Source organism: Phalacrocorax aristotelis, chromosome W, assembly GCF_949628215.1.
Source record: "Phalacrocorax aristotelis chromosome W, bGulAri2.1, whole genome shotgun sequence".
NCBI classification, from domain to species: Eukaryota; Metazoa; Chordata; class Aves; order Suliformes; family Phalacrocoracidae; genus Phalacrocorax; species Phalacrocorax aristotelis.
The window spans coordinates 1,931,907-1,957,966 of record NC_134310.1 but is presented as its reverse complement, the minus strand read 5'-3'; the positions used below and the strand labels follow the sequence as shown (position 1 = coordinate 1,957,966).

Below are 26,060 nucleotides of genomic sequence, written 5' to 3'. Positions count from 1 at the left end.
TCCAGGCAGGTAGGGCTGGGCCCCGCTCGCAGGCCCAGGAAAGCCGATGGCTGCGTCCCGCTTGGGGCAGGGACTCTCCCCGTCAGAGAGGCAGCTCAGGCCCCTGGTTCCCTCAGGGGGAAGCTGGAAAGCCTTCACTGGAGAGGGGCCGCTTGGCCTGAGGGGAAATCAAGGAAGGGGGGGGGTGTCTGCCGTGAGACCCCTTCTGCCCGGTCTCTGAGGCCTTGGCCTGACCCGCTCCCAGCTGGCCGCCGCCGTCCCCCGGGCTCTCCCGCCCTGGCCTGCCGGGGGGAGGGTGACCTCCTCCGCGGGTGTCAGCGCCTCACGGAGGGACTCCCGGGGCGGAGCGGAGCGGGCCGGCGGGGGCCACATCCCCTCAGGAGAAGCCGAGACCCCTCCTCGCTTCCCTTCCCGTCCCGTCCCCTCCCCGCCCCGCCGCCGGCAGCCGCCAGCCCCGGGGCGAGCGCCCACATCCGTGCGGCGGCCCCGGCAGCGCCGCCTCCGCCCCCGCCTGGGCCCAGCCTCGGCGCCGGTCTCCCGCAGAGGGAGGTGCTCCGCGCCCCGCTCGGCCCTCCGCCGCCGCCGACAGCGAGGAGAGAGGCGCAGGCGGCGCGGCGCTCCCGGAGGACAGGTCCGTGCCGCCCGCGGGGAGCGGGGCAGGGGAGCGGGGCGACCCTTCCCGCCGCCGCCGGCCGCGGCTCCGGCGCTAGCGCGGCTCGGCGGGGCTGCGGGCCGGGGCGGCCGCGGGACTCGGTGTCCGGAGGGAGGGTAAGATGGAGCCCGGGGGTGGGGAGCCGGCTGCGGGGGGTCGGACGGGAGCGCCGACCCCGACATGCGGCCGCTATCGCGACTGCGGTCCCTTCGCGACAGCGGCGAGGGGGGACGTGCGGAGGGGCTCTGGGGTGCATAGATTTGCGCCGTATTTCGAGCTGGCAGATTTGTGAATGTAAAAAAGAGCTGGCTGGTAGAAAGGGAAGGGCGGCATAAAGCATCCCCTGAACGATGCATGTCAATGAATGATGCATATAAAGCATAGAGGGGATTCGTAACGAGGCGCTCTGATTCTCGAACATCCAAATATAGTTACCCCGAAATAGTTCTTCCGTGAACAGGCAGGGTTTTGTGCTGCTGCGGCTGCTGTCACTCCCTAATTCGGGTGGAGGAAGGAGGTGAAAATACGATGCGAAGTGTACAAGAAGATGAGCTGAACGCACTTTTTCATTACAAAAAGGCTATTTCAGAAACACTGTGAACAGCGTTGTTACGCCGAGGTACGGTTAATACTCTGTTATACCTGTTAGATCTTGGGGAGGCTTCTTTTATGCAGTTTTATGCACGTCGCAGGGATCGTGGAAACAGATTTGGTCCTTAAGCTAAGCACAACTTCTGCGGAGCTTAACTGAAGCGTCTTAGCGAGTGGCCGTGGCAGGAGGAGAAAGGCAGGTACGCAGAGTAGCAGCAAAATAGCCTGCCTGTTCTCAACTCTATTATGAAAAGTTCTTTTACAGTACCTTTATGCCATGGGCTGGAGGTGGAAAAACAAAATTGCCAAAGGTATTTCATCCTTGCAGGCATATGGGGGGGAAAAAAGGCCCGAGTCCTGGAGTTATGCTAATTCACACCAGTGAGAGAGAGTGTGACTCCTCTTTCAGTTCTTTAATCAGACTTTGACTCAAAGGAGAAACAGTTTTCCCGTGCTGAAAAACTCTTCTCAACAAATCTGGTGGGTTTTGGCTGTGTGTGAAGTTCTCAAGATGGGGTGTTACAAGTAAATGCGCAAGAAGGCACTGTTGGCAGTTTTGCACACAGCGTTGTTGGAAAGCTCTGTTAAAACATGGTGCTAGGGAAGTTTGAACAGCTGCAGAGAAAAGCGACAGCTCTCATGGTGTGGGGCTTATTTTTGCCTTCAAAGAATCAGCACTATATTGCAGCCTGCTAAAATGTGTGAACTGGGGAGTAGCAACACACTCCTTTCGAGCGTGCCTAGAAACTGCTAAGGCTGACATACCACAACCTGGTCATTACTGAAATACATGCTGTCACTGTTTAAAGCTGGCATAATAGCGTCTCGAAAAGTATACTGCCCTTGAGAGCATGTCTCAAAATACAATTGTACGCTGCTTACCTGCATGTCTGCGAGCCCTGCCTGCTGGAAGTCCCAGCTTGCATTTCCAAGAACTGATTGCCTTCCCCCCCCACCCCGGGAAAAGCTGTCCTTTTCTCACTGTTCATGCATTGCAGCCTCAATTTTCCAAGCTGATTTTCCTGTGAGCGTGCGGCAGGTATTTAGTCTCAGAACTGCTGCATAGACAACTGTAAGTATACGTTGTGCGGTTTCCCATGAAAGCTTTGCTTTTGCTCCTTCTTTCACTGAGAAACAAACCCACCGAGAGTAATCCAGCAAAGTCTGTGGTTTGCGTTTTGCGTGTGGAAATGCAACGCGGGGAAGCAGCGTTGTCGGTAGCGTAACGCAGCAGGTCGGGGTTTGATTTGGGTGGCATTAGGAAAAAGTTGGAGCCTGGCAATCGGTCCTTCCCCCCTCCGCCATCCCCGGGTGAGGGTGTTGGCCTGGATGGAGGTACCCGAGATGAAGCGGGACCCTGTGCCTGCGTCCGAGTACTCCCTGCTGCGATATTCCCTGCGCTCAGGTCTAGTTAATGCAGCATTATGAAATGGCCAGACAGCATGGAAATAGGCAGCTTCTGTGATCTAAACCACAGCAGGTTTATCAGGCAATGGCTAATTCTCTGGAATGACTGATAGAGAGTGGGCCATGTAATCTCAAAATTTTGTATCAGGAAAGGAGCTTTAAGATTTACGTTTCCTTTTGAATCTTGAAGAACTGGCTAATTCCCAGTGGTAAAAGTCATTGCTAATCTTGCTTGTGGCACCTCCTAATTCACTCCTCGTTCTTGCCCTCAAAACCTTTCATTTGCTTGTCTCCCATGTCCGCTCCCAGCGCCATCGGCGTGGGACAGGCAGGGCTGGCATTTACCGGGGTGGGGCCGTTTCTTGAGAGCTAGGAAAAGAACCGGCTAACGTGAGAACTTCGGAGGTGGTGTTTCTGGTGTCTGCCTGCCATGTCCTCAGGTGAGCAGAAGACCACTGGCGCAGAGGGAGGAGGAGCGCGCCCTGGGACGCTTGCTGGCAGCGGCAGCGGTATCGCAGGAGGAGCATCGCGGGGAGTCGGAAGGACGGGCGTGAGAAGACCTTTCTCCTCTCCGGTACAGCCTCGGCTGGAAGAGAGAAATATCTGTTCTCTCTGCAGCTTTAAGGGGTTAAAACTTCTGGGATAACCAATTCGTGCCTGAGCAGTGCAATAGACTTTAATTCCTAAAACCTTTCATGGAATAATCAGATTGCTTCAGCGTTCACATAAGATTGTGTGCTGTGGAAAGGAGAAATGATTTACTGTTTTCAAAGCAGCAATTTAAATGTATAATAGCCATTAGCTGTTATAACTAATGACTTTCTATCTTGAGGAACCTTCTTTACGATCCGCAGTCCTTAAAGAGCCACGATAAATGGGATCAGATTATTTGACAAGCCAAACGGTTTTGATTGCTGTTGTACGTTTTTATTTAAACAGAAGGGTAGAGGGAGTGGAAGTCTGCCTTACTGTGTGGAGGGAGGTGTAGCTGCTATTGTGCCTAACAATTATTGCCGAGATTGTTTAAAGGGACACTCCAAGTGTTAGAGCTTTCCAAGCCTGTCCTAAACAATATGGAACTAAAGGCATTCATTTCCAGTTATGCCAAAAATCTTTACCTGTCTGACAGCAAAAGGGAAACTGCTGTTGCAGAAGGGCTTTTGATGAAGGGCAATCAAATGCATTTACCTGTATAGCATTCCCCGGGATCAGGTGTGAACCGGGTGTGCAAGCGGCAGGGCCGGTCTGTGGCCCTTTAGGGTCTGAGAGAACCATGTAAAGCTGCACTTGAGCCACGGAAAAGCCTCTGTGTTTCTAGGTAAGCCCCTGCACAGGCCTGGGATACAGCAAAGTGAGTTTGCCACCCTAATGGAGGTTTGGTATTAAAGGAACTGGAAACCTAGCCCAAAGATTTTGGGCAAAGCAGCGATATATAGAAATACGGACCTGTCGAGGGTGCAGCCAGCCGATAGCTTGAACTACTGTAATAGCAGCTTTGCTTTTCATTCACTAAACCGACGTACTCCTTTGTCAGGTGGGACTGAGATCTCCCTGGCTGCACTTTAAGCCTGGCAGAGAGCGGGTCCCTTCCCCTCGGTGGCTGGCCTCCCGCTCGGAGGAGGCCGGTAGCGACTGGGAGCATGGCATTTCCCAGTCGGGCGGGCAGTAGCCCCTAACGGGGCAGCCTCGCACAGGCCGTTCCTTTCGGACAACATTGCACACTCGGGTTAGCTCCTGCTAGCCTCAGGCGGGCAGGGAGGTACAGGCCGCTTGCGCAGCGATGCAAATGAATGAAATGCGAAGAAGCTGGATTTTTTTAGGAAGAGGATTGCTGTTAGAAGGGCCGTCAGCTTCACAGGAACGGTGGCTGCGGCATTCCGGAGCTGTAAAAGGTGCTGTAGCCAGCAGTAGGCTCTGCTCGCTGCTTTCTGTCCATTCCCAAACTGGTATGGCTGGGTTCCCTTTTTTCCTTTACTATACATATAGCCCATTATCTATAGGCAGCATGAAATAGAAATTCTCGTAGTCTTAATCTTGATTCAGACTTTCCATTAGATACTTCACTGTGAAGATGCTCCGAAAGATGGGTTGGGGTTGATTCGGGGATCAGTTAGAGGGCAAACGATGGCTCCTGCCTGATCGTGGTCAGCCCTGTGTTCCCCAGTGCTTCCAAAAATAGTTTTGGATGGAGATTAGGAAGGATCCACGGTAACATAATTGAGCTGTATCATCCAGCCTTTGGCCTGACTAACTGTAAACCAGCATAACTGGTTAGCGGAGCGATGCTGTTCCGTACCGTCGGAGGATGGCCCCAACTATTGGGCCGGGCTTTCTAAGCTGTGGAGTTCACTTTCCTCCCCCCACCCCTTTGCTCTTTACTCTGTTGATAGCTGTTCATTGCACATATTGATTCATGTATGCAGGAAGAAGGGGAGTGTTATAAAAAACATGAGTAGCTGGCAAACGTTTGGGTCTTTTAGATGTAATCATCCAGTTTGGAGGCTTCATCGGCATATCAGGGTTCCTAAATTTAAATAGAGATCTGGAGGAAAAACAGTGTAACAGTCACGTGCTTGGTGGCAAAGGCTGGGCTTTGTCAAAGGAGCTTTACAGAAGATTTATGATGAGTTTTGGATTCAAAACATGAATTTGATAAGGTCAGGGAGAGATGAAGTATGGATAATGATACCATGCTTCTGCAGTTAAAGGGGAAGTCTAGCCCACTTCATGTCTTTCAGATAACTATTTTAGCTCATAAATTTTCATAGAATTTATTTTTTTTCCCCTGACACACAGACAGATAAGTAACATAATGAATGATAGCTTTTGCTTGCCTTCAAAAGAGCAGGAGAGACTCGGGGGGGTTTGAAGAGCGGGTCAGAAGGGAGCTACTTGGCATGTAAGGTGGGAAGTGACCCTGCGCTTGAGACGGCGCTGCTGCTACCCCCAGTCTCTCCCGTTTATCCAGACGTGCTTCCCTGCGCACGTCCAGCCCTTGTGCAACTTTTGGACTCCCTCAAAGGTAGTTACATGATTTATGTGTGGTTTATGAGATTTTTTTTTTTCCAATGAGCCACTGAAACTTCCTCATACTGGCTTTCTTCCTTCTTAAATAACATTCCTATAAATGCTATTAGTGACTGTGCTTGTTTTCCCTTTTGAAGTGCGAGCGAAAGGTTGGACTCTTTGCCATCTGAGTTACTTCACGGTGGCAGGATTCTGCTGCCTTTTGCAAAATCCCTTTCTTGTGTGTTTTGCAGGTATTTTTTGAGTTGTTATTTTCCGGTCAGTAGCGCAGTTGTAGTTGTGTAGTCAATCAAGTGTGATAGACTGGATTATGTGCTAAATACACACCTACTGAGGCATAGTCAACCCAGAACTAATTCCTATACTTACCGAGCAGGTTTTTGAAATGGTGAAGTAGAGGAAAATGTGTATGGTGGCCTGTCTTAAAACTCACCTCATACTGTGTGTTTGGCCCAGAGGGGAAAAGTGCCGGGGAAGTGTCGTGATAACAGCTTGTGGTGACGGTTGGGCACAGTCCTTGTCTTTGCCTTTTTTTTCTTTTTTGTATTGCGTGTATTTTTCATATCGATTTAGTACTGAAAACGACTGAATTAGTCACTCTTCTCCCTTGCCCACACAAAGGTAAATACGTATTTGCTCTGTCTGTGTGCAGTGAGAGAGCCTTTAGGCAGCGACACCACGTTGGCTGGGAGGGAAGGGCTTCAGCGCTGCTCTTCCTTCTTTAAGTACGACTTAGGGTAGCAGAGCACGCCGTGTGAGTAAAGAACCCCAGAAGGGGTGGGCTTGTGGATAGAAAACACGGATGGAGGTGGGTAGCTGCGAGCGTGCTGTTGGGTTTATTCTGAATAATACCTGTGGGACGTGCGGCGGCGCGAATAGGTTCCAGCTTAGGAAATGTCTGGTGGTTACCCGTCTATTTAGAAAGTGGTATTTGGAAGTTTTACTGGTTTTGCTTGTGTGAATGCCTGCTGTGGGCTTCTCGTGAGCTGGAGCGGAATGTAAAGGGCAATGGCTCCTTCACAGGGCACACGTGGCAGATAGGAGCCTGGTCACGAACTCGCCTTCTTACCTGTGGCGTTAGGTCCGGCCTGCGCTCAAACCGGTGAAAGCTGAAAGTCCATACGTTCAGAGAAGAACTTCTAAAATCCAGTGTGTTCTGTGTATATTTCTTTATTAGAAAGGGTATCCTGGCTTACTAAAACAGTAGTATGTGGCTGTGGCTTGCCAAGTGTCTTTTACATACCGAAGCCTGAAGCTGTCTGCGCTCAAATGCTGCGAGGCATCTGTGCCAGAAAGCATCCGTCTGGTCCTCCGGGGGTTTCCACTGTAAGGAAGAAAATGAGGAAGGAGCATGTCTTTCACACTAATGCCGCATTTGTTACGTATTGTTGCTCACAGCTCCTATGTGGAAATTACTGTGTATGCCTGATTTTGAGCAGAGAAGCTAGCTTTAATTTCATCTCAGGGTAGCTCCAGTGAGTTGTTTGATTTTTGAGGGGGGAAAAAAAAGGTTTGGCTCATTGTGGGCCATTTACTTGGCAGCTGTAAGGCTTTGCTTTTTTGGCAGATGATTGCAGACAAATTATAGCGTGATGCTGGGATGACTGGACGGAGTTTTATCTTATCTTTCCTACATCCTGTCTCTTTCTTCCACTCGGGAAGGACTTGTGAGGCTACTTTCTGTAATGTGCTCTTAAATTTAATTCTCTGTCTGCTCCACTTTGCGTTGCAGAAGTTCCTGTATGTTCTCTCTGCTAGGGAAGAGGTGTCTGACGTGGCTGAGTTAATGAGTTTGATGTTAATAATCTGGTCGGCGTGGCGGTTCTCTCTCGAATGCTCTGTCAGCGAGAGATGTTGTCCCACAGCAAGAGGGTAAAAGGTTGAGAGGTTTTGAGGGCAACGGGGGACTAGAGTTTAGTTCTTCACTGTACTGGTTGTGGCTGGGATAGAGTTAATACCAGTCAGGATCTTGAGGACGAAAGAAAAGGCAGTTTTCTGGTGTTCCTGCAGAAGACCAGGGGAAGCTTTCTGTTCGTGTTGCAGAACTTTTCTGTTCAAAGGCCGTAACTAAAGAACTTCAAAGACCAGCCACGTCCAGGTCGATCCTGGGATGTCTTTCTGCTACAGCCTGTATGATTTCTTTAGGAGGACAGACGGAGCTAGAAAGAATGCATTTCAAACCTCTCTTTACATAGTGACTCTGATTTCCAGCAGGAGCCTGCTGCCATCAGTGTTTTTCATCTCCTAGAAGCGACTCTAACAGGAAGCCTAGCAGGCAGCCTGTCCTCCCACAAATCAGCTTTGCCTGGCTCTCTGCTCTTTTCTTTGCTGGAAATCTCCATGCAGCTCTTTTCTTATCAGAAGGTTAATGGTGCATCTGTGGAGTGCTTGGGGATGAGAAATGGCCATCTTGATAGGCACCGTGCTAAACTTGGCCAATGCCCACCTGTTTCTCAGGCCCTTTGCAAAGTATTTTTAAGTTGTGTGTTGGTATTGGGGTCATCTCTCTGCATGCCACATGGTGGTGGTGAGTGCCCTTGTCACCTGCTGACCCCGAAGACATCCAGGAACAGGATCTTTGGAATGAAAGGATGGTGCCATAGTTGCTCTGGGGGATTCCGCAGGTCGTGTTCATGCGGTCCAGTACTTGTGCCTGTGCTTAGGCATGTCATCCCATGACCGAGGGCGTGCTGGCTCCTGCCATGCACCAAAGAAGGCTGGAAGGGGTCAGTCTGTAGTTTTTTGATGCTATGGGGTCTTGGAACTGGACTCTTGGAACAGCATCTTGGAAGTGGTGGAGGTCTTAATGATGCTGGAGAGGTCGGACTCCGGCCTCTCTGCAGCAGAATCAAAGAGGAGCAGCAAGTCTGCAGTAGGGAGCACAGAGCTTGCTCGTGAAGCTTTCCCCTGGTCGGCTCAGTTCCGCTGGTTTGAGTAAGTGATAGTTACCATGTATGCGTGTTGTGCCTCTGATACGGTCATCGGTGTGCTGGCCCTCAGGACAGCGCTGATTTTTTTTTAGTTTTGTGATTGTTTTTACATTTAAAAGCTTGGATGAATAGTAGTGGCGCTGATTTATTGTGCTGCAGAGGGAACGAATCTCTTGCTGACCAGCTGCTGGTGCAATATGTGCGCTGCGATTTTATATCCTGCACTTTCTAGAGCTAATGCTATTTATACATTTTTGTTTGTTCACTTTTCACTAGCAGTGTGTCAAGGGAAATAAAAGCTTACTTTCTGGAACCGACTTCTCTTTCATGGCGCACGTAGCTTTTCCTTGGTGATATTCCCGTGAGCTACTCGCGTAATTGTTGAACACCTTTCAACAACTGTCTCCACTGACGAGAAAATGTGTCGTCAGAAAATCTATTCGATTAAGAAAGTCTTCTAAAATGTAAAGATCTGCGAAGCTTGAAATGTCAGAGTTTTAAAATATTTCAATCTTTTCCAATTCTGAGAGGCTAAAAGTATGACTAACAGGCAGTGTGTATCAGTTCGTCTGAATTCCAGCCTGCTTGTTTTTACTGTACATATAAACACCTTGAGATGAAAAAGTTTCTGAATTGAAACCATTTTTCTGCAGAGTGTGTTCCCAGCCAAAAGTAATTTTTTTCCAAAGCAATTTAAATTTCAACGAATTGCCTTTCTCCCAATTTTTAAGGAACACGCCACGAATGGAAGAAGAAAAACAGACTTACAGCTTTTCTCCTCCGCATCCCTCTCCGTGCGCTGGGGTGGGTCTTCTGGAGCAGAGTTCAGCGTTACTTCAGTGAGCGCTGCTGGCTCGTGCGGAGGGTGCTCCTTCAGGTGGAGGGGATATTGATGAAGGTACAGAGGGCTGGAGCCCTCCTGCTTCCGCGGTCCCTCCTTTGGAGGTGCTGTGTTTGGGAGGCTCCTCCGGGCACGCCAAGCTGGGTGCGGTGGGATGTGCCTTGGCTATAGAGCCGCAGAGCAAAGGCACGGTGCCCGAGGAGTAGATTTTCCTCTCCCTGTAGGCTATAACTGAATATCTTAAGGTTTGGTTGGTTTATGTGAAGCCATATCTCTCTATCGAGAAAATGTTCTCCGGAGTATCTGCTGACAAGTGCCAGATTTTAAATGATCTCTCACACTGTAGTTAGAGAACATTAAATAGGGATGGAACAAAATAATCAATCAGGAAACAAGATGCTGCTTGTGGTCTAGATGGGAATCTTGTCTGCCAAGAAAGCAGAAGAGTGTTTTTTAAATCAGCCTCAGTCTAGACGCACAGCCTGGAAGGACAGCATCAAAACGTCACATTTATCATCCTCTGGCTGTTGGCCATGTTGGCAGAGAGGGTTGGGCACGATGGTCAGGAGGCCTCTTTGGGTTTTTGGAAAGCTTAAATAGTAACGTGGTATTAGAGAGACATCACGGGCTTCAGAATTGGGGGGTGAGGTTGCGTTAGTTGAGTGGAAGGTTGGTTTTGGTCTTGGTGTGGGCGCTTGCAGGTTGACTGAGCCCTGCGGGACAGACGGCGGGGGGGGACCTTGCTGGTTCTGGCTGCTCTGGTGGCAGGTGGTCTGTGGTGGAGGCACCGTCACAGCGAAATGAGTCCCCATCGCTGGTATTACAACTTCAAGTCCATGTAGGTGCTCTCAGGACAGTGAGGACTTCAAAGTAAAGGTTCCAGGCACGGCGATGTTTCTTTTTGAATGTCGTCATGGAAAATCGTGAATTGAGGTGCCTTGTTTTAGCAATGGAAGACTTTGCGTTACAGCCCAGAGGTGCTTCTTTTCAGTAGCTCAATATATTGAGCCATTTAAAATGAGAGTTGACTAAAGTATAGTGCGCTTTTATTAAAATGCCTTGTTAATAACGTCTTAGTAGAAAATTATGAAGTGTTTTTCAGATTTTTTTCTGGAAGAAATTCTCTTGAAATAAAGTCTAAGAACCCCAAACTTCCTCCACTGAAGAACCTTCCTTCATTTCAGATACTTGAGTTGTACGTTCTGTTTGTTATCATTTATCATGAAACAAAATGAAACATTCAGGATTTTCAAATCTGGTTAATTATAGACATGTTTAAAAGCAGGCTTAGATGTTTATCTAATAGTAATTATTAGTAGTCAGTAGTAATTTTAACTCATTCTAAATGAAATTAAAATCTTAATGCTCAAATTTCCTGAGGAACAAGAACTTAGTTTGCTGTACTACAGCGTTTTGATGTGGTAACACAGTAATGGCAGCGTGATGGCGGTGGATCGGTCTGGTCTGTGAAACTCTGTAAACAGTGCTGTTTAATATCTTCATCGATGTCTTAGTGGGATCGAGTGCACCCTCAGCACATTTACAGGTGACACCAAGCTGAGCAGGGCAGTTGACATGCCAGAAGGACGGGATGTCATCCAGAGAGACCAGGACAAGCTCGAGGTGGGCCGGGGAGAACCTCACGAGGCTCAAGAAGGCCAAGTGCAAGGCCCTGCACCTGGGTCGGGACAACCCCTGTATCAATCCAGCCTGGGGGGTGGAGGGATGGAGAGCAGCCCTGCTGAGAAGGACTTGGGTGTGCCGGGGGGTGAAAAGCTGGACATGAGCTGACAATGTGCGCTCGCAGCCCAGACACCCACCCGTGCCCTGGGCTGCCTCCCCCAGCGCGGGCAGCAGGGCAAGGGAGGGGGTCCTGCCCCCCTGCCCCGACTCTGTGAGACCCCCCTGCAGCGCCGCCTCCAGCTCGGCGCTCCTCAGCACGGGACAGACACGGGGCTGTTGGAGCGGGGCCAGAGGGGGCACAGAAATGCTCCGAGGGCTGGAGCCCCTCTGCTGTGAGGAGAGGCTGGGAGAGATGGGGTTGTTCAGCCTGGGGGAGAGAAGGCTGCGGGGGGACCTTATGGCGGCCTTTCAGTGCTTAAAGGGTGGCTGTAGGAAGGATGGGGACAGACATTTTAATGGGGGCTGTTGCAATAAGGGAAGGGGTGATGGATTTAAACTAAAAGAGCGTGGATTTAGACTGGGTATAAGGAAGAAATTCTTTACAATGAGGGTGGTGAAGCCCTGGCCCAGGTTGCCCCGAGAGGTGGTCGATGCCCCATCCCTGGAAGTGTTCAAGGCCAGGCTGGACGGGGCTCTGAGCGACCTGATCGAGTTGAAGATGTCCCTGCTTGTTGCAGGGGTTTGGACTGGCTGGGCTCTAAAGGTCCCTTCCCACCCAAACCGTTTGATGATTCTATGATTCTAACTCCCCCCCGCACCCAGGTTTTTGTGAAGCTTGCTCCTCCCGTCCTCTATCACGTAGCTGCTCCAGGAGAAGGAAACTGTTTAGGTGGCTTCAGGTTAAAATCTGAAGGAATAAAACTCCTTTATGCAAGCAATTCCTGTTTTGCTCTCCTACGCGGTACAGCGGGTGAGGAGAGCAGTGTCGGAGTAACCTTGCCAAGAGGCAGGGGTTCCCAGGCTGCCCCCCGGCCCCGGTGCCTTGGCTAGCGCCGGGCTGGGAGAGGCCGCCACGCGTGTCCAGCCCCCCATGCAAGTGGGCAGGAACTTCTGGAGAAGCAGCCCGTGCTGGGAATAGGAGTGCCAGCTGCCTTCTCGTGACAGATTTACAAAAATAGGGTTTTAATCATCCTAGCCTGATGTGTATTTTGCTCAACGTTTACAGGTGTGGTAAATTCTGAATATTGTGCTTTGCACATTTGCATAGCAAGGAGATGCTGAACTTCGGCTCCCGGAGAACACGGATATTTGGGAGCAGGGTCTAATCCCAGATTAACACTTTGTATTACCAGTCAAGCATTTGGGGGAGGATTATCTCCCAAGACACCTTTTTTTTTTTTCTGTTCTGTTGAATGAAATACATAAAGAACAGTTATTGCATCAATCAGAAATACTTTGATTTTGATAATCAGACTTCTGGGGAGAAACTGCTCTTGCTCAGTGGAGCCTTGTGGTAAACTTGGGATATTCTGGAAGGGATTAAAGGCCTTTAATTAATTTCTGTGAAGCCACAGTGTTGGTGCTTTGGCCTTCCCCTGCCCAGGGCAGACCCAAGGCAGTGCAAGGCAGAGCGGCGCTGCCAGATCAGGGGCCTTTTTCTCTAGATTTGTTAAACCTTTATCATCGGAAGGTGAATTTCTGAAAAGCTTGTCCCGCCTCTCTGGGTGGCTCTCTGTCTGTCAACGGTATAAATCTTGTACAATGAAACTGCTCAGTACGCAGCCAGCTTTTTTATCCTTAAAGCTGTAAAAATGCAGGATAATCAAAGCGGGCTTGGTTCGCTGTTTTAGTCGAAGCAGGTCAGTACTCGCTAATTTAAATGCTCAGAAAGGTAGGTTGTATTCTGACGGAAATTAAGGTCTCGTACTGAAACAAGCAGTAGCTTTTATGAATGGGGTATGGCCCAGGGTCTCCTGTTTTGATACCACGGTAATTAGTCTCAGCCTAGAGATCCAAACGGAACGGCTGTTCATCTGTGCTAAGGATTAACAAGGTGTTGGAAAAAAGAGAAAGCTTCAATTATGTTGAGAACAAGGTAAGAGAGGATGGAAACTAGGTGGTGTTTCGTATGATCCCAGTTTTCTCATCATCAGGGCGTTTCATACATGTGAATAAACACTTTGTAGGTCTATTTCTTACATGAGTCCCCTTTCCTTCTGTGTTTTCTTCTCTGTGAAAGGTCTCCCTTCTCTATGAAGCTACAGCTTCATAGCAAATATTAACAAAGTAAATACAGTAATGTGAGCTTTAGGTTTAGGGTAATACAACGCTACCCTTGAACTTGAAATAATAAACACCTGCTGGGGAAGCAGCCCGCTTGGAGAAGGGGTGCTCCTCCTCTGGGTGAAGGCTTGGCCGGGCCGGGAGGTAATTTTATGAAGGTGCTTTGCTCAAGCTGCGTGTCTGTGGCGTGGTTCTTGCAGGAGGTTGTGCTGGCAGATGGTGTGCCCTGCTTCGGGTGGAGGAAAGATGGTTCTGTCAGCGGGAGCCCAGGTCACCCTGAACGCAGGCGCTCGGTTGCATTGGCCAACCGGGGAAAGAGCAAAGTAGAAGAAAATGCTGAAAAGCTGTCCCTCCTTTGGCTTTGCCTCCCAAATATGTTGTGTCACTTGACTCAGCAGATTGGAAAGAGCCAGGAACCCCCCGGAAATCATTTCCGCAGCATGCACTTTGCTCCGGGAGCTCCTGCCTGAGCTGTGAGGCAGCTCAAGTAAATGGGATAAATATTTTCCTCTTTCTGCAAATTTGTGTTACTTTCTGATGTGCATATGTGTTTTACAAGTGCTTAATGAGGCAGGCTTTGCTGCTCTTGTTCACTGCTACAGACAGAGAAGAGCCTAGAGCTGCTGCCAAGGGGTGAAGCTGTCCGTGGCTTTCTCCGGACGGCGGCCGCTCTCGGATGGCTCCCCAGGCTGGGGGAGATGCCCCCGCTTGCCGTCACAGCAGCAGCTTAACCGAGGCACGGAGCTGAACCCAGGGGGTGGGCTTGCCATCTGCTTCCCTTTCTTCTTCACTCCAATTAGTATCTGCAGCGTTTGATGAGGGGGCGGTTTTGGTTGTGTGCTTTGCGGAACAAGGCAGCTGCGGGTTCATCTGGTTATACTAGAGAGCAAACTGCATTTGAGCTCTCTCCTTTTATTAACGGTGGCCCTGGGATAATTGCTTACTCTGCTTTTTTAATTAGTTCTCTTAGGAGGAAGAAATATTTCTTTCAGGATAAAAGTACAGAGCCCTGATAACATCATGTAGTACTGGTTAGAGCTTGAGCCCTGAGAATGGTGCTTGCCACGTCTGAGTTTCCTTTTCACGCCTGCTTCTGCGCTACCCTTTTTCTTCAAGCACATAATGAAATACTTTGAGCAGAAGGATTTAGCCGTAGGTTTCATACCGATGTTCATTATAGGCCTTATCGTTATCCTCAGAATGAAAATAATCTTTTTGTCCCAAACTCTGTCATTCTAAGCTTCAATTTGATTTATTTAGAAAATGCATTATCTCCTGGCACCTGAACTGAAATTGCGAGTTTCGCTGCTGCTTTGCATTAGCGTTTTTTCAAAATACACAAACGTATCTTCCGATCCTGAGCGCAGGCAGTGGCGTTTCAACGAACAATAGAAATGAGGGAAAAACCAACAGAAAGGAGGTTTTGTTATCATTAAATCACTTTTTTTCTCCTCTTTACATAGGTTCCTAAAAATTAGCACTATGACTGATGGAGACTATGATTATCTGATCAAACTCCTGGCCCTTGGAGACTCTGGGGTTGGAAAAACAACGTTCCTGTACAGATACACCGATAACAAATTTAATCCGAAATTCATCACGACAGTAGGGATAGATTTTCGGGAAAAACGAGTGGTAAGTTGTCCCATACGAACGATACCACCTTCTTTTTGTCTTTATTCACTTCTGCTGAAAACAAATTTTATGTAAATGAGTACTGCCTCTCCTGCTGCGGGGTATAGCCTGCGTTGGTAATGCTGGCCCAGTTTTTGGCTTAAGCAAGTCATAATTAGGAACTGGATAAAGGGGAAAGATGCCATTATCCTTATCCTGGTGTTGGATTGTAAGGTGATTTATCGCACGTTGATATAAAAGGATCTTTCCAAGAGCAGGTTTCCATCGTGCTGGTGAATGAGGTGTGTTCACGACTAGAAATAACTCTGCCCCCTAAACTCAGAATTTAAAAAGAAGAGATGCAACCTTACAGAAGCACAGAAGTTTCAGCTCACTTTCAGATCACACAGTAAACTAGCAAAGGCACAAGAAGCCGTTCCAGCAGCTGGACCGTGCTGCTCCTACGAGTCGCTGCCAGCAGCAAGGCTGGAGGCTGAGCGTACCGAGCCTGGGATCAGGAGTCCTCGTAGGTTAGGATCGATGTGCTCCTTAATGCAAGGTGGGCAAGCCTGCTCTGCCATGCTTTTGTTTCTTGATGTTAAATAGAAGATGAGAGGCTTCTGTAGTGCCACTCAGATGCTTTTTGTGGATATGAGAGCACACTCGCTTTGTTTAAATTTAAAGTGACTAATGTATCTGCTCATTGATCCTGACATCTGATACAGGCTAAATACAGGGGACAAATTCAGCTTTCTGACAGGGATCCCTCCAGCTTGCTTGAACAGTAAAACTGTGATAAATACAAGGTATTAGACCCTGGGAAATTATTTTAATTGTTTCCTTAATAAAAAGAAATGGAAGTACTTGCCCAGTTGAAAGATGGAGACCTCTTTAAATTTGAATATTTTTAACGTAATGTTTTAAGCTCCTATTATTTCACCAGAATACCATGAAAAGATGGGTATCGCTCCCCCACTCACCTTCATCTTCTCTGGCAGCTTTTTCATGACTGCCAGTATTTGTGGCTGCTGTGCCGCGTTCAGTTTTGCCGTGGTGACGGGGGTGTGCAGGCTCTGCCTGGAAGAGGGGTGTTCAGGGGTCCCCCAAATAAAAGAACCGTGGGTCTGGATTCTGTCTTAAATTTCTCCTAATCAGCGCTACGCAAATTAAGCCGGTTAAACGTGCTGCTCAGGTCGGAGTGGAGCCTGAACTGTGGGATTGCACTGATGTAATAAGAATAAAATGTTAAAACCAGGATTTTATTGCGAGGAAATGTCTGAACATGCAAATTGCCAGAACAGTCTTTCCCTGGCTGGTCAGAGGCTCATTAACGCATTTGGAACGTGGGTGCTGGATTCTTCCCAGAAGGTTGAACTTCTCTGCTAAAGGTTGCAGACAGATTTCTTCCGTAATTTTCCATTACCGTACGTTTTGGGGTAAGATAGTTTATAAGTGTGGGAGAAACAACACCTTACATGAAATTACCAGCTTTGAAATGTCTTGAAGGTCTATCTAATAAATTGTCTTCTAAGAAAGAGATCCAAAAGGTTAAACATGTTGTTCTGTTGTGTAAAAGTCATATTGAGGTCCTCATTTATCGCACTAAATATTACAGCAACGTGCTCCAGCAAACCAGCTTAATTCACAAATGTGGTGCGGCTGATCCGTCGATTCTTTTCTGGTTTTCACGTCAGGCACCTGCCACAAAGGAAAGCAAGGCACGCTGCGGTCAGAAGCTGCCTGTTGAAATGACAACAGTTGAAATAAGTCCACAGAACGACAGAATAGTCTAGGCTGGAATGGACCTCCAGAGGTCATCTAGTCCAACCCCCAATTAATATTAACTTGGTTGTGCAGGAGAACTGAACGCTGTATTTTACAGCCCAGGGAGGGCAGGTGAGGAAGGATTCCACTTCCCCGCGCAGGGTCAGCGCAGCCTCTGGATACAGACGTGTCCGTAAAGTCCACATTCTCTTCATCTAAACGCAAGGGCAATATTTGCCTGCTTTTAAAATTGCTGAGGGTCTGCTAAGCTATCTCAGATAACCAAACTGGATGATACTTATTTTACCCCTCTGTCTTTTACTGCAATGGCTAATTTACACACTATTTCTGCTTAATAAAGAATTGAGCCCCGGCAAAAGGTCACAGTGATTCCTTTTAAGCACTGTCAGTTTGCCATTGCACTTAGTAAGGAAGTCATTAATGTCCAACAGAAGTTAATGAAAAAAAAATAGCTTTATATAATAGTGGTTAATCCTGTCAGCCAGCTGTAAATTTTGTACCAACAGCGATGAAGCAGAACGCAGACAGCTTGCTCAGCACAGTGCTGTGCCAAATTTTAAAGAATTGGTACCTAACTTGAAGTACCAAACATGACCAAATTATCTTTAAAGTGCAGCTTTCATAGACATTTCATGTGGCTTCTGGGTTTTTAAATGTATTTTTATAAGCAGCCCTCTGAAGTGGCTTTTAGAGGTAAGAGTCAGCTTTTACTGAAAGACTGAACTTTTACTCCTTACTTATTGCTTGCACAAAATACAATGGTCTGTGGCCCACGCGATGGATTTCGGCGTGAGCTGTACGGCTGTACTGATTTGATTCTCTCGTTAGGTATACAACAGCAGAGGACCAAATGGATCTCCAGGAAAAGCCTTCAAGGTACATCTCCAGCTCTGGGACACAGCCGGACAGGAAAGGTAACCAAGTTCAGCTCATTGGAAAGCAGTTCTGAGTTTTTTTCCCCCATTTCTGGGTAAACCGTTAGTCCACTCAGGTGAAAAAATACCAGAAATCGTCGTATTTTAGGACAAGAAAAATACCTTCCAGCAATAAAGTTTTGATGCGGTGATCAGAGGATCGCAGAAGACAGGACTGGAAGAACTGAAGGCGGTCTGCTCCCTGCCTCAGCAGCACTGCCTCGTTGCTGGCACCCGTGGGTTCCTGGTTCCTCAGTTAGCTTTTCTGGTTTGTTTTGTACCATTATTTTGGCTTCATAATAAGATCCCAATCTCCTCTGGAAGATACTGTATAACCCACCTAAGCGGCTTGTCCTTGCATTTCACATTTTTTTTGCTAGCTTGGATGGTAAGGCATATTTTGAGGAAGGCGCACAGCATGCGGGACCGCACTAGCACGCGTGTAGCCGTCAGACTGAGGGAAGTGGTTATTCCCCTCTATGCAGCACTTCTGAGGCCACATCTGGGGCCGTGTTTCCGTTCTTGGGACCCCCAGTGTGGGACACGTTGTGCTGATAAACCAAAGTCCCGTGGAGTGCCATTAGAAGGGGTCAGGAGGCAGGGGCATACGATGATCCGGTGAGGGCTAAGGGGGCTGAGCTTCTTCAGCCTGAAGGCAGGAGGACTAAAGGGAGGCTAATTGCTGTCTTCATCTACCCAGTGAGGAGAAGACAAAGCCAGGCTCTTCTCAGGCTCACAGCTAAAGGACGAGAGGTGGCAGTCACAAGCAGCAGCAAGGATATTCCAGCTTGGTAGGAGGACGATGACCACGGGAGTGGTTAAACCCTGGAGCGGGTCGCTCTTGGAGGCTGTGCAGGCTGTGTTCTCGCAGGTGTTCACAACTCGGGTGGACGAAGTCCTGAGCAGCCTGGTGCCTTCCTTAAGCCTTCTCCAATTTACGTGCCCCGGGCTTGCTCAGCCTTTTCTATGATGAGCAAGCTTTCTGTTCTGTACCGCCCCAGGCTGGTTCCAGCCTCTCTCACCACCAGCAAGCAAGCGGGATGGAGAATTCCAGTTCAAGTCTTACTGGTGCTGAGTAATACGGAAAGCTTGCTTCTTATCTTACATTTATGGTTTTGCTTGTGTTTGCCTTCTTTGCAGCAGCATACCGTGGTTGACGTGTTGAGTTCGTGGCTGACCAGAATCCTTTGCAGAAGGATTCTTTATCGAACCAGTTGTTCCCCATCTTCTGTGGGCACACTTGTTTGTTCTTTCCAAAGGCCTCCTTGACTCGTCACTAGTAAATTCGATCCTATTACCTTTTTTTAAAGGGAGAAGGGTGTGTACTGCTTTCCTAAGCTTCCCCTGGCTAGTTACGTACACTGGTTTTCACGATGATAAAGCGTGTGAGGTTGCCCTCAGTATGACTCCTGATGTCATCTATCAACAAGGGAAGAAAACGCGACTCGTACCTGTTTGCTGTGTAACAGTGACCAAAGAGCAGCGGACTGAAGTGTTTGCCCAGTGGGCAAGATGAAAAGTCGTGATGAAAATCATAGAATCTTAGAATTATAAAGGTTGGAAAAGGCGTCTAGGGTCATCAGGTCCAATCGTCAACCCAACACTACCGTGGCTCCTAACCTGAGGCAGGTTTCAGGGTTTTGGAGTGAGCTGTGTAAATACCATGTGCGAGGGGTTGCTGCTGGATGAAAAGCAGAAAGAAGCTGAAATTTTGTGTCTGCATCTCTTTCCTTTACTCTCAAACACTGTTTGTGTATACACCTCTGCAAGAGATCTGGCATTTTGAGGCTACCTTTATTTTTTTTTTTCCCCTGGAAAGAAACCCTAAAAGTAGTGTCAGACATCTGACATGTCTCCGTGGAGAGCTTTTGTTTTAATTTTCATGGGTAAGTGTCATAAAACATCAGTTACTCTTTCTGGTTTGTGTGCGATTATATAGTGCTGTTTGGTCATGTGCTACATCCCTGTGATACAGAAAACACCAGAATTTGCACAGGTTTCCAGCACGTTTCTGACTTGAACAGGCTCGTGACCTTTTGGTGACTAACAGAGTTGCATTTCAGGGTTTGTAGTTTCATCCAGCTCCATAGCTTCGCAGGAAGGCTGTGAACCGTGTCCCTCGTGAACTCACGCTTACGCAGGTCTGCTTACGGAGCGCGCCTGCGTCTAGGGCTCTGCAGGGAAAGGTTACCTTCTCCTCTCCTTTTCGCTGAGCTTCACAGCAGATCGTCACATCGAACCATCAAAAGCATGTAAAGAGCCACCTGCTCTTCGTTTTCTTTAATATTGACTATATTGAGTAGTGCGCGTCCATCGACTAAGCGTGTATGATCTCGGCAGGCGAATCCATTTCTATCGCTGGGATCTGTGATACACTAAATGCTTCGCTATCTTTTTTAACCAACCCTTCTCTCTCTGTCTCGCGCTCGCCTAAATCAGGCAGAATTTGGACTAACAGATTAGTCACTGACAATGTTTGCATTCTCACATATAAGCTGCCTCTGGTAAGTTACTAACACACCGATGAATAAATGTTGACTGGTGCGACACATCGTAGCTAAAGTGGAAGTCCAGGATTATTTTGTTTTGGTTTTACTTCCAAGGTTATGTATGTCCGCTAAATCTTGCGGATTCTTCAGATTTCAGGGTATTTTTTTTAAATAGAATTTTTGCACAGGCAATTCAGGAAAGCTTTACTTTATCTCTTTCCCCTACTCAATTTAGGCTTGCCAGAAAAGTGCTTACCTTAGAGATCACTTTGTATTAATAGAGCTATGTTGTCTTTTTCTCTTCCACCTTCAGATTTCGCAGTCTCACCACGGCGTTTTTCAGAGATGCGATGGGCTTTTTACTGATGTTTGATCTCACCAGTCAACAGAGCTTCTTAAATGTCAGAAATTGGATGAGTAAGTAGAACCGCCAAGCTTGCATTTATCGGTTGACTTGAAGCTTTCTTGTGTATTTTAGGCTCCTAGGCTTTGTGCGTGTCGTTGTTTTGTGAGCTGGAAGATGCTCAAAGAAAGTAGTTATGTCTAGTGCAGCCATAAGTGGGTACTTGCAGCCTGTAATTTGGTTGTAATTCATCAGTAAATTGGCTGTAATTCATCAGGTTGGAAAGATACATGTTCTTATTTTTTTTGTTTGCATGATAGACTGTTTTGGGCATATTCTTGATAATCTTGTTTGGATTTGGTACAATTCGAATAAATCTGTTGCCTCTTGAAAACTCATGGCGCTCGACACTTCCTTGGCCATACCCCATATTTTAGATGATATACAGGGGCTTGGAAACTGTACTTCGGGCATCGCTGTTACCTTTATGGTGCATTTTCTCTTTATAAAGCAGAACATGATTCCTTCCTCGGTGGTTTAAATTAAAATTAAGACTGGGCTTTGAGGATCTGGTTCGAAAGCGCATAGCGTTTGCTGTTGTTGGTTTTCCTTCAGACAACAGCTAGACTAAAACTGAAACAAAGGTTAAATTCTTGAAGTTTGTTTTTAATTGAGGGCACGTAGAGTGCTGGAAGGATAGAGGCCAGTACCCTTCCAGCTGGCAGTTTTCCAGCAAACAAAGTGGGGATAATGTGAGAATCCAGATAGCTGTGTGAAAACAGCTCCATCTTCTTCAGAAATGCCTTCCTCCCACTAAACAAGCCCCGCCATCACAATCTTCCACTGCTCACCGAGCTGAGTCTCTAATTTCTTCTGTGTTTACGGCACCCTTTCAAGTCAGTCCCCTCAGGATTGAGGCAAGTGTAAGTAAGTGGCTTTGTACAATTGCTTACAAGGGGTGAGGCTGTGGACGGTATTTGGGCCTGGATCTTCAAATGGATAAAACTGCATTTAAACCACCGAGTACATCCAAGAGAAAAACGCACTTCAGGATTTTGTCCTATACTTCTGAAGAGCTGCATTTGCAGGTGACGTGGGATGTTGTTTGTGCTTCCACAATGTCCTTCCGAGTCACGTAGAACCAAAGTTCTGGCTGGTGGAGGTTCTCCTCTGCTAAAACGCCGTGTTTAGGGCCCCTCGTTGCAGTTAAGTCTTGTACGTTGGTAAAATAGATCCTGGAAATCATTTCCTAGTACCATTTCTGCTTCCTATTTGGAAAAATTCCCCTTAGCAAATAAACGTATGACAAGGAAATGTGTTTGGCATGATCACGATTGTCTAGGATATTTTGAGGTGCGGTGGAAGACACGTATTTTGAATTATTTTGTCAACTCTCTTGGCCTCTGAGGCACTTCCAGCATTCTCTTAACTCCTCTTTATTTTTGCTTCTAGGTCAGCTGCAAGCCAATGCGTATTGTGAGAATCCAGATATAGTCTTAATTGGCAATAAAGCTGATTTGTCAGACCAAAGGGAGGTAAACGAAAGGCAAGCAAAAGAACTGGCAGACAAATACGGGTAAGCAAATTACAACAGAAGCTAAATTTAGTGTATAACTGTTGTAAGCGTAGCTGATGACCGGCTAGAGATGCTTGCAGGTGTCCTCATAAACTCTAAGATCTGTAGGCACTGCAGTATCACATACACCTGTAGTGATATCCAACTTGTCACACTTGCAGCTTGACCTGTTTGTATTGGAAATAGAGAAAATGAAACACGCTGTTCTAGTAGTTTGGCCGAAATATTACAACGTAAGAAATGAGGCTGAAATGAAACGATCTTACTAGAAAACTACATTCTTGGGGTGTTGGCTTGTCCTGAGAGTTCAGGGCAGGAGAAGACTCAATGTCGTGAACTAAATAACTAACAATATTTATAATTTGCTTTTCTAATTAGTTTGGAAATGATGACACCTGTGGGTTTTTAGTCAGGTTCTAGGTGTGCTGAATTTATTTGTTTTTCCCTGATGGATAATAAAGCTCTTTTCCTGTTCTAGTGAGCCTTCTACATTTCTTTGCACTAAAACCACCTGCAGAGTGTCCTGTGACTGGATAAGTTGGCTGATAGTCAATATAGTTAGTAAATAGTCAGTATAGTTAGTAAATAGTGTCGTGGGCAAAAAGAACGTGTATTTTTTTTTCCCTTGGTTGCCCTTACTGTACAATGAGGGATGTTCAGAGAGGATTGGGCCAGCAGCAGAAGGTAGCCCGAAAGACTGCAAGTAGTAAGCAAATTAGGCTTAAAAATAACAAAAGAATGTTAAAAAGTTGTCTGCAGCCAGGTAAAGAGGACAGTGACACTGAGGAGATGGTAGCTCATTCCACACTGCATGTGATGGAAGTGCTGGAGCGATTGATAACCTTCTCTTCTGAAAAAGATGATTTGGAAGGCAGTGTTCTGGGTTCAAAGGGGATTTCAGAATGGAGACAGCTAATTTAAGTTGTGCGTATAAGTAGACAGGAAGGGAGGGAGACCGTACTTACAGGGTCTGCTGAGTAGCAATAGTTACAACTATCTGCCTGAAAAAAAAGGTTTCTGGGATATTCTGTGTTCCCTGAAATTTTCTGTGATGCAGACCTAGGTTTTGCTTGAAAACAGACTTTCTGGTTACCTGAAAGACTTCTTCAGCCAAGGTCTGTGCTGAGGTTATTGCAACGTGAAGTCAAAATGCCAGGATGCATTTTGTAAATTAATGTGGCAGTTTTGTGCTCATGTCGTTATAGAATCATAGAATTGTTAAGGTTGGAAAAGACCTCTGGGACCATCAAGGCCAACCCCCAACCCAACACCCCCAGGCCTCCTAAACCATGGCCCCAAGGGCCACGGCTGCACGTCCTTTGAACCCCCCCAGGGACGGTGACTCCCCCACCTCTCTGGGCAGCCTGTGCCAGGGCCTGACCGCTCTGGCAGGGAAGGTATTTCCCCTCATCTCCAACCTAAACCTCCCCTGGCGCAGCTTGAGGCCGGTTCCTCTCGTCCTGTCCCTGGTGACTTGGGAGCAGAGACCAACCCCCCCCTCACTCCAGCCCCTCTCAGGCAGCTGCAGAGAGCGAGAAGGGCTCCCCTCAGCCCCCTCTTCTCCAGGCTAACCCACGATGTGCTGGGAACAGGAGTTTGAGCTCTCCCCAGCGAGGAAATAGCATCCCAGCAAACCAGAAATCTGTCCCGTGCATTTCATTGCTGCTAAACCCACCGTTGCCGGCTGCACCGAGACTGTTACAAAGAGCTGAGTCTGGGTTGTCTTTAACAGCAAACCGTTTCCTTTCCACCGTAGCATACCGTACTTTGAAACAAGTGCTGCTACCGGACAGAACGTGGAGAAGGCTGTGGACACGCTTCTGGACTTGATAATGAAGCGTATGGAGCAGTGCGTGGACAAGACGCAGGTCTCCGACGCGGCCAACGGGGGAAGCTCGGGAAAGCTAGATTCAGCAAAAGCGGAGGAGAAGAAGTGTGCCTGCTAAACGTCACCTCTAAACTGTGAGAACCAGTGAAAACATCTCATCAAATTATGGCTGACCTACCACCAAATTCAAACCGGCTCTCCTGAGCCATGCAGAGAAGCAAAGTTACATTTGTTTTATTGGGATTGTGCATTTTTCTCCAAAGAACTGGTTTAAAACTAAAAGCTGTGTTTCAGTGAGGCTTTTGTGCTGAAATGATTCTTCCTGATACGGTGCCATCTTCATGGAAAACTCTCCCACCTCTTCTTCCCCACTCCTCTTCCCCCAGCCCTCATCTTTATTTTTCATGTGATCAGGATACTGAATAGAGGAAAGTAGCTTTATTTTTTTAAAATAAGAGGGAAAGAGCCTGTTGTCTGCATACACTGGATATTGAAATTAAAACGGAGGCGGGTGGTTTTCTAGGTCTGTGCCATTTTTCCACAGAATCCTGTTTCTTTATAATTCTTAATCTGCGTCAGGGACCGTGGGTTTTCTAAGGTGGAGCTACAAAATATTTTACGTGGCCTATTAAGAAAAACTTTATCACTTGCACAGGGTAAGCAATGCTGTGAATCTGTCCTGACTGAATCACTGAGGCGGTGGTCGGGGGGGAGTGGGTTGTGTGTGTGGTTTGGGGTTGGGGGCAGAAAGTAGGGCGTTTAATGTATTTTTTTTTTTAAAAGAATCATTATCAGGGAATTGTGCAGCATTGCTTGTGTTGCCAATAATCCAAGCAGGGATTGGAGCTTTATGGGAGAGGGATTCTGACGCTGCAGGGACAGTTTATAAAGAAGGGAGTAAAATGTATGGGAACAGAGGTAAACTATATTTTATGAAACAACTTCTTACCATTAGCAGAAAACTATTCTCCCCTCCTCAACGTAAGGAAACGATCCTTTTTCTTCCTTTTTTCTCTGGGTAACTGCGTATCGCAGGCAGGACACGGGCAAGAACTTGTGGCTGTTTGCCCTGCCTAGAAGGGAACTGTAAATGCTGCTGTGCTGAGGGCGCCTTTAAATTACCGCTGCAGCTTCGCCGGCTCCTCCGGACACTGAGGTTTTCAACAAGACGGCTTTCTCACACTCTTAAATTCTCTGCGGGAGGGCAAAATGGGGAAAAAAAAAATGGGATGCGGGGACTTGGAATGACGGGAGCGTGTTGTAGAAGTTTGCAGGTTATCTCAGCGCAAGGGGTAGAAGTTGCCCTTGGTGGCGTGCTGCAGCGGAAGGGTTGAGCAAAGGATTTCTTCTACGGGTGAAAGCAAGTTCTAGTGAAATAGCAAGTTGCTTATCACAAACAAAGACAAATACAGGAAAAAAATAAAGACAAATACTATATTTATAAGTATAGATCATTTTCTAAACCAAGTTACAGCATATTTATTAGTCTACCCTGTCGTTTGTTGTAGAATAACTGTTCTGTATTTATACAGGTGGTAGTTAAAGGTCTATTTGTGTTTCTTGCGCTTTAAGCTGCTTTCAAATCACTCAGGAGGGTGCAGACTGGGGGTTAAAAATTGATCTCTCTACAGGTCAAGCTTAATCGGTTGGGTTGGCAGGATTGCGGGCTTTCATTTATTTAACTGTTTTCAGCTTCGATTGATTGGAAATTGCAAACTTTGTGAACAGCAAGCTCGTAAAGTGTTTCAGTGCTTCCCAAAAATGGAGAATTTACCAGATTCACTACTGAAACAATAACAGCTTTTTCTGCCCAGCTCCTAAAACGGCGTTTACTTGGCGATTTGGTGTGTTAAGAGGGCAGATGGTACGTCCGTAGGAGCAGACCCATTGGGTGAGTAACCAAATAGGTGCAATTACCATGCCGGAAATCTAACTTGCAGGCTGTAAAGATTAAGATTATATAAGTGATAGGCTCTACCTAAGGCTATGTGTAGCGTATACTATACAAACAGGTATAATGCAGGTCCTGTTATAGGCTATAAACAGTCCTAACACCTCAAGAGGTGGAAAAGCTGTTGTGGTAGTCGACAGGTAGTTTCCCAGGCAGAAGATATAAGTAGGCTGATAGCAATCAGGCTGATACTCAGTTCCTCCATT

The 26,060-nt window shown here is 47.3% G+C and overlaps 1 protein-coding gene across 2 annotated transcripts; it reads left to right on the top strand.

Moving 5' to 3' along the window:
* Positions 1-334: 334 nt before the first annotated feature.
* RAB27B (RAB27B, member RAS oncogene family) lies at positions 335-24,677 on the top strand. 2 transcript variants are annotated; one of them, XM_075076697.1, is made up of 6 exons: positions 335-631; positions 14,818-14,989; positions 17,582-17,667; positions 20,470-20,573; positions 21,952-22,075; positions 23,832-24,677. In XM_075076697.1, exons 2-6 carry the CDS (start codon positions 14,837-14,839, stop codon positions 24,019-24,021), a joined length of 657 nt encoding a protein of 218 aa, XP_074932798.1. In that variant the 5' UTR covers positions 335-631; positions 14,818-14,836; the 3' UTR covers positions 24,022-24,677. The 2 variants fall into 2 exon arrangements, with proteins under 2 accessions (XP_074932798.1, XP_074932797.1); XM_075076696.1 differs by lacking the exon at positions 335-631 and adding an exon at positions 1,442-3,224.
* The last annotated feature ends 1,383 nt before the right edge of the window (positions 24,678-26,060 follow it).

Excerpts from the sequence above, each read along its gene's own strand:
- RAB27B (XM_075076697.1), top strand. The coding sequence starts at position 14,837 with ATGACTGATGGAGACTATGATTATCTGATCAAACTCCTGGCCCTTGGA. Across the intron at positions 14,990-17,581 it reads ATTTTCGGGAAAAACGAGTG|GTATACAACAGCAGAGGACC; the intron begins GTAAGTTGTCCC and ends TTCTCTCGTTAG. Across the intron at positions 22,076-23,831 it reads GAACTGGCAGACAAATACGG|CATACCGTACTTTGAAACAA; the intron begins GTAAGCAAATTA and ends TTTCCACCGTAG.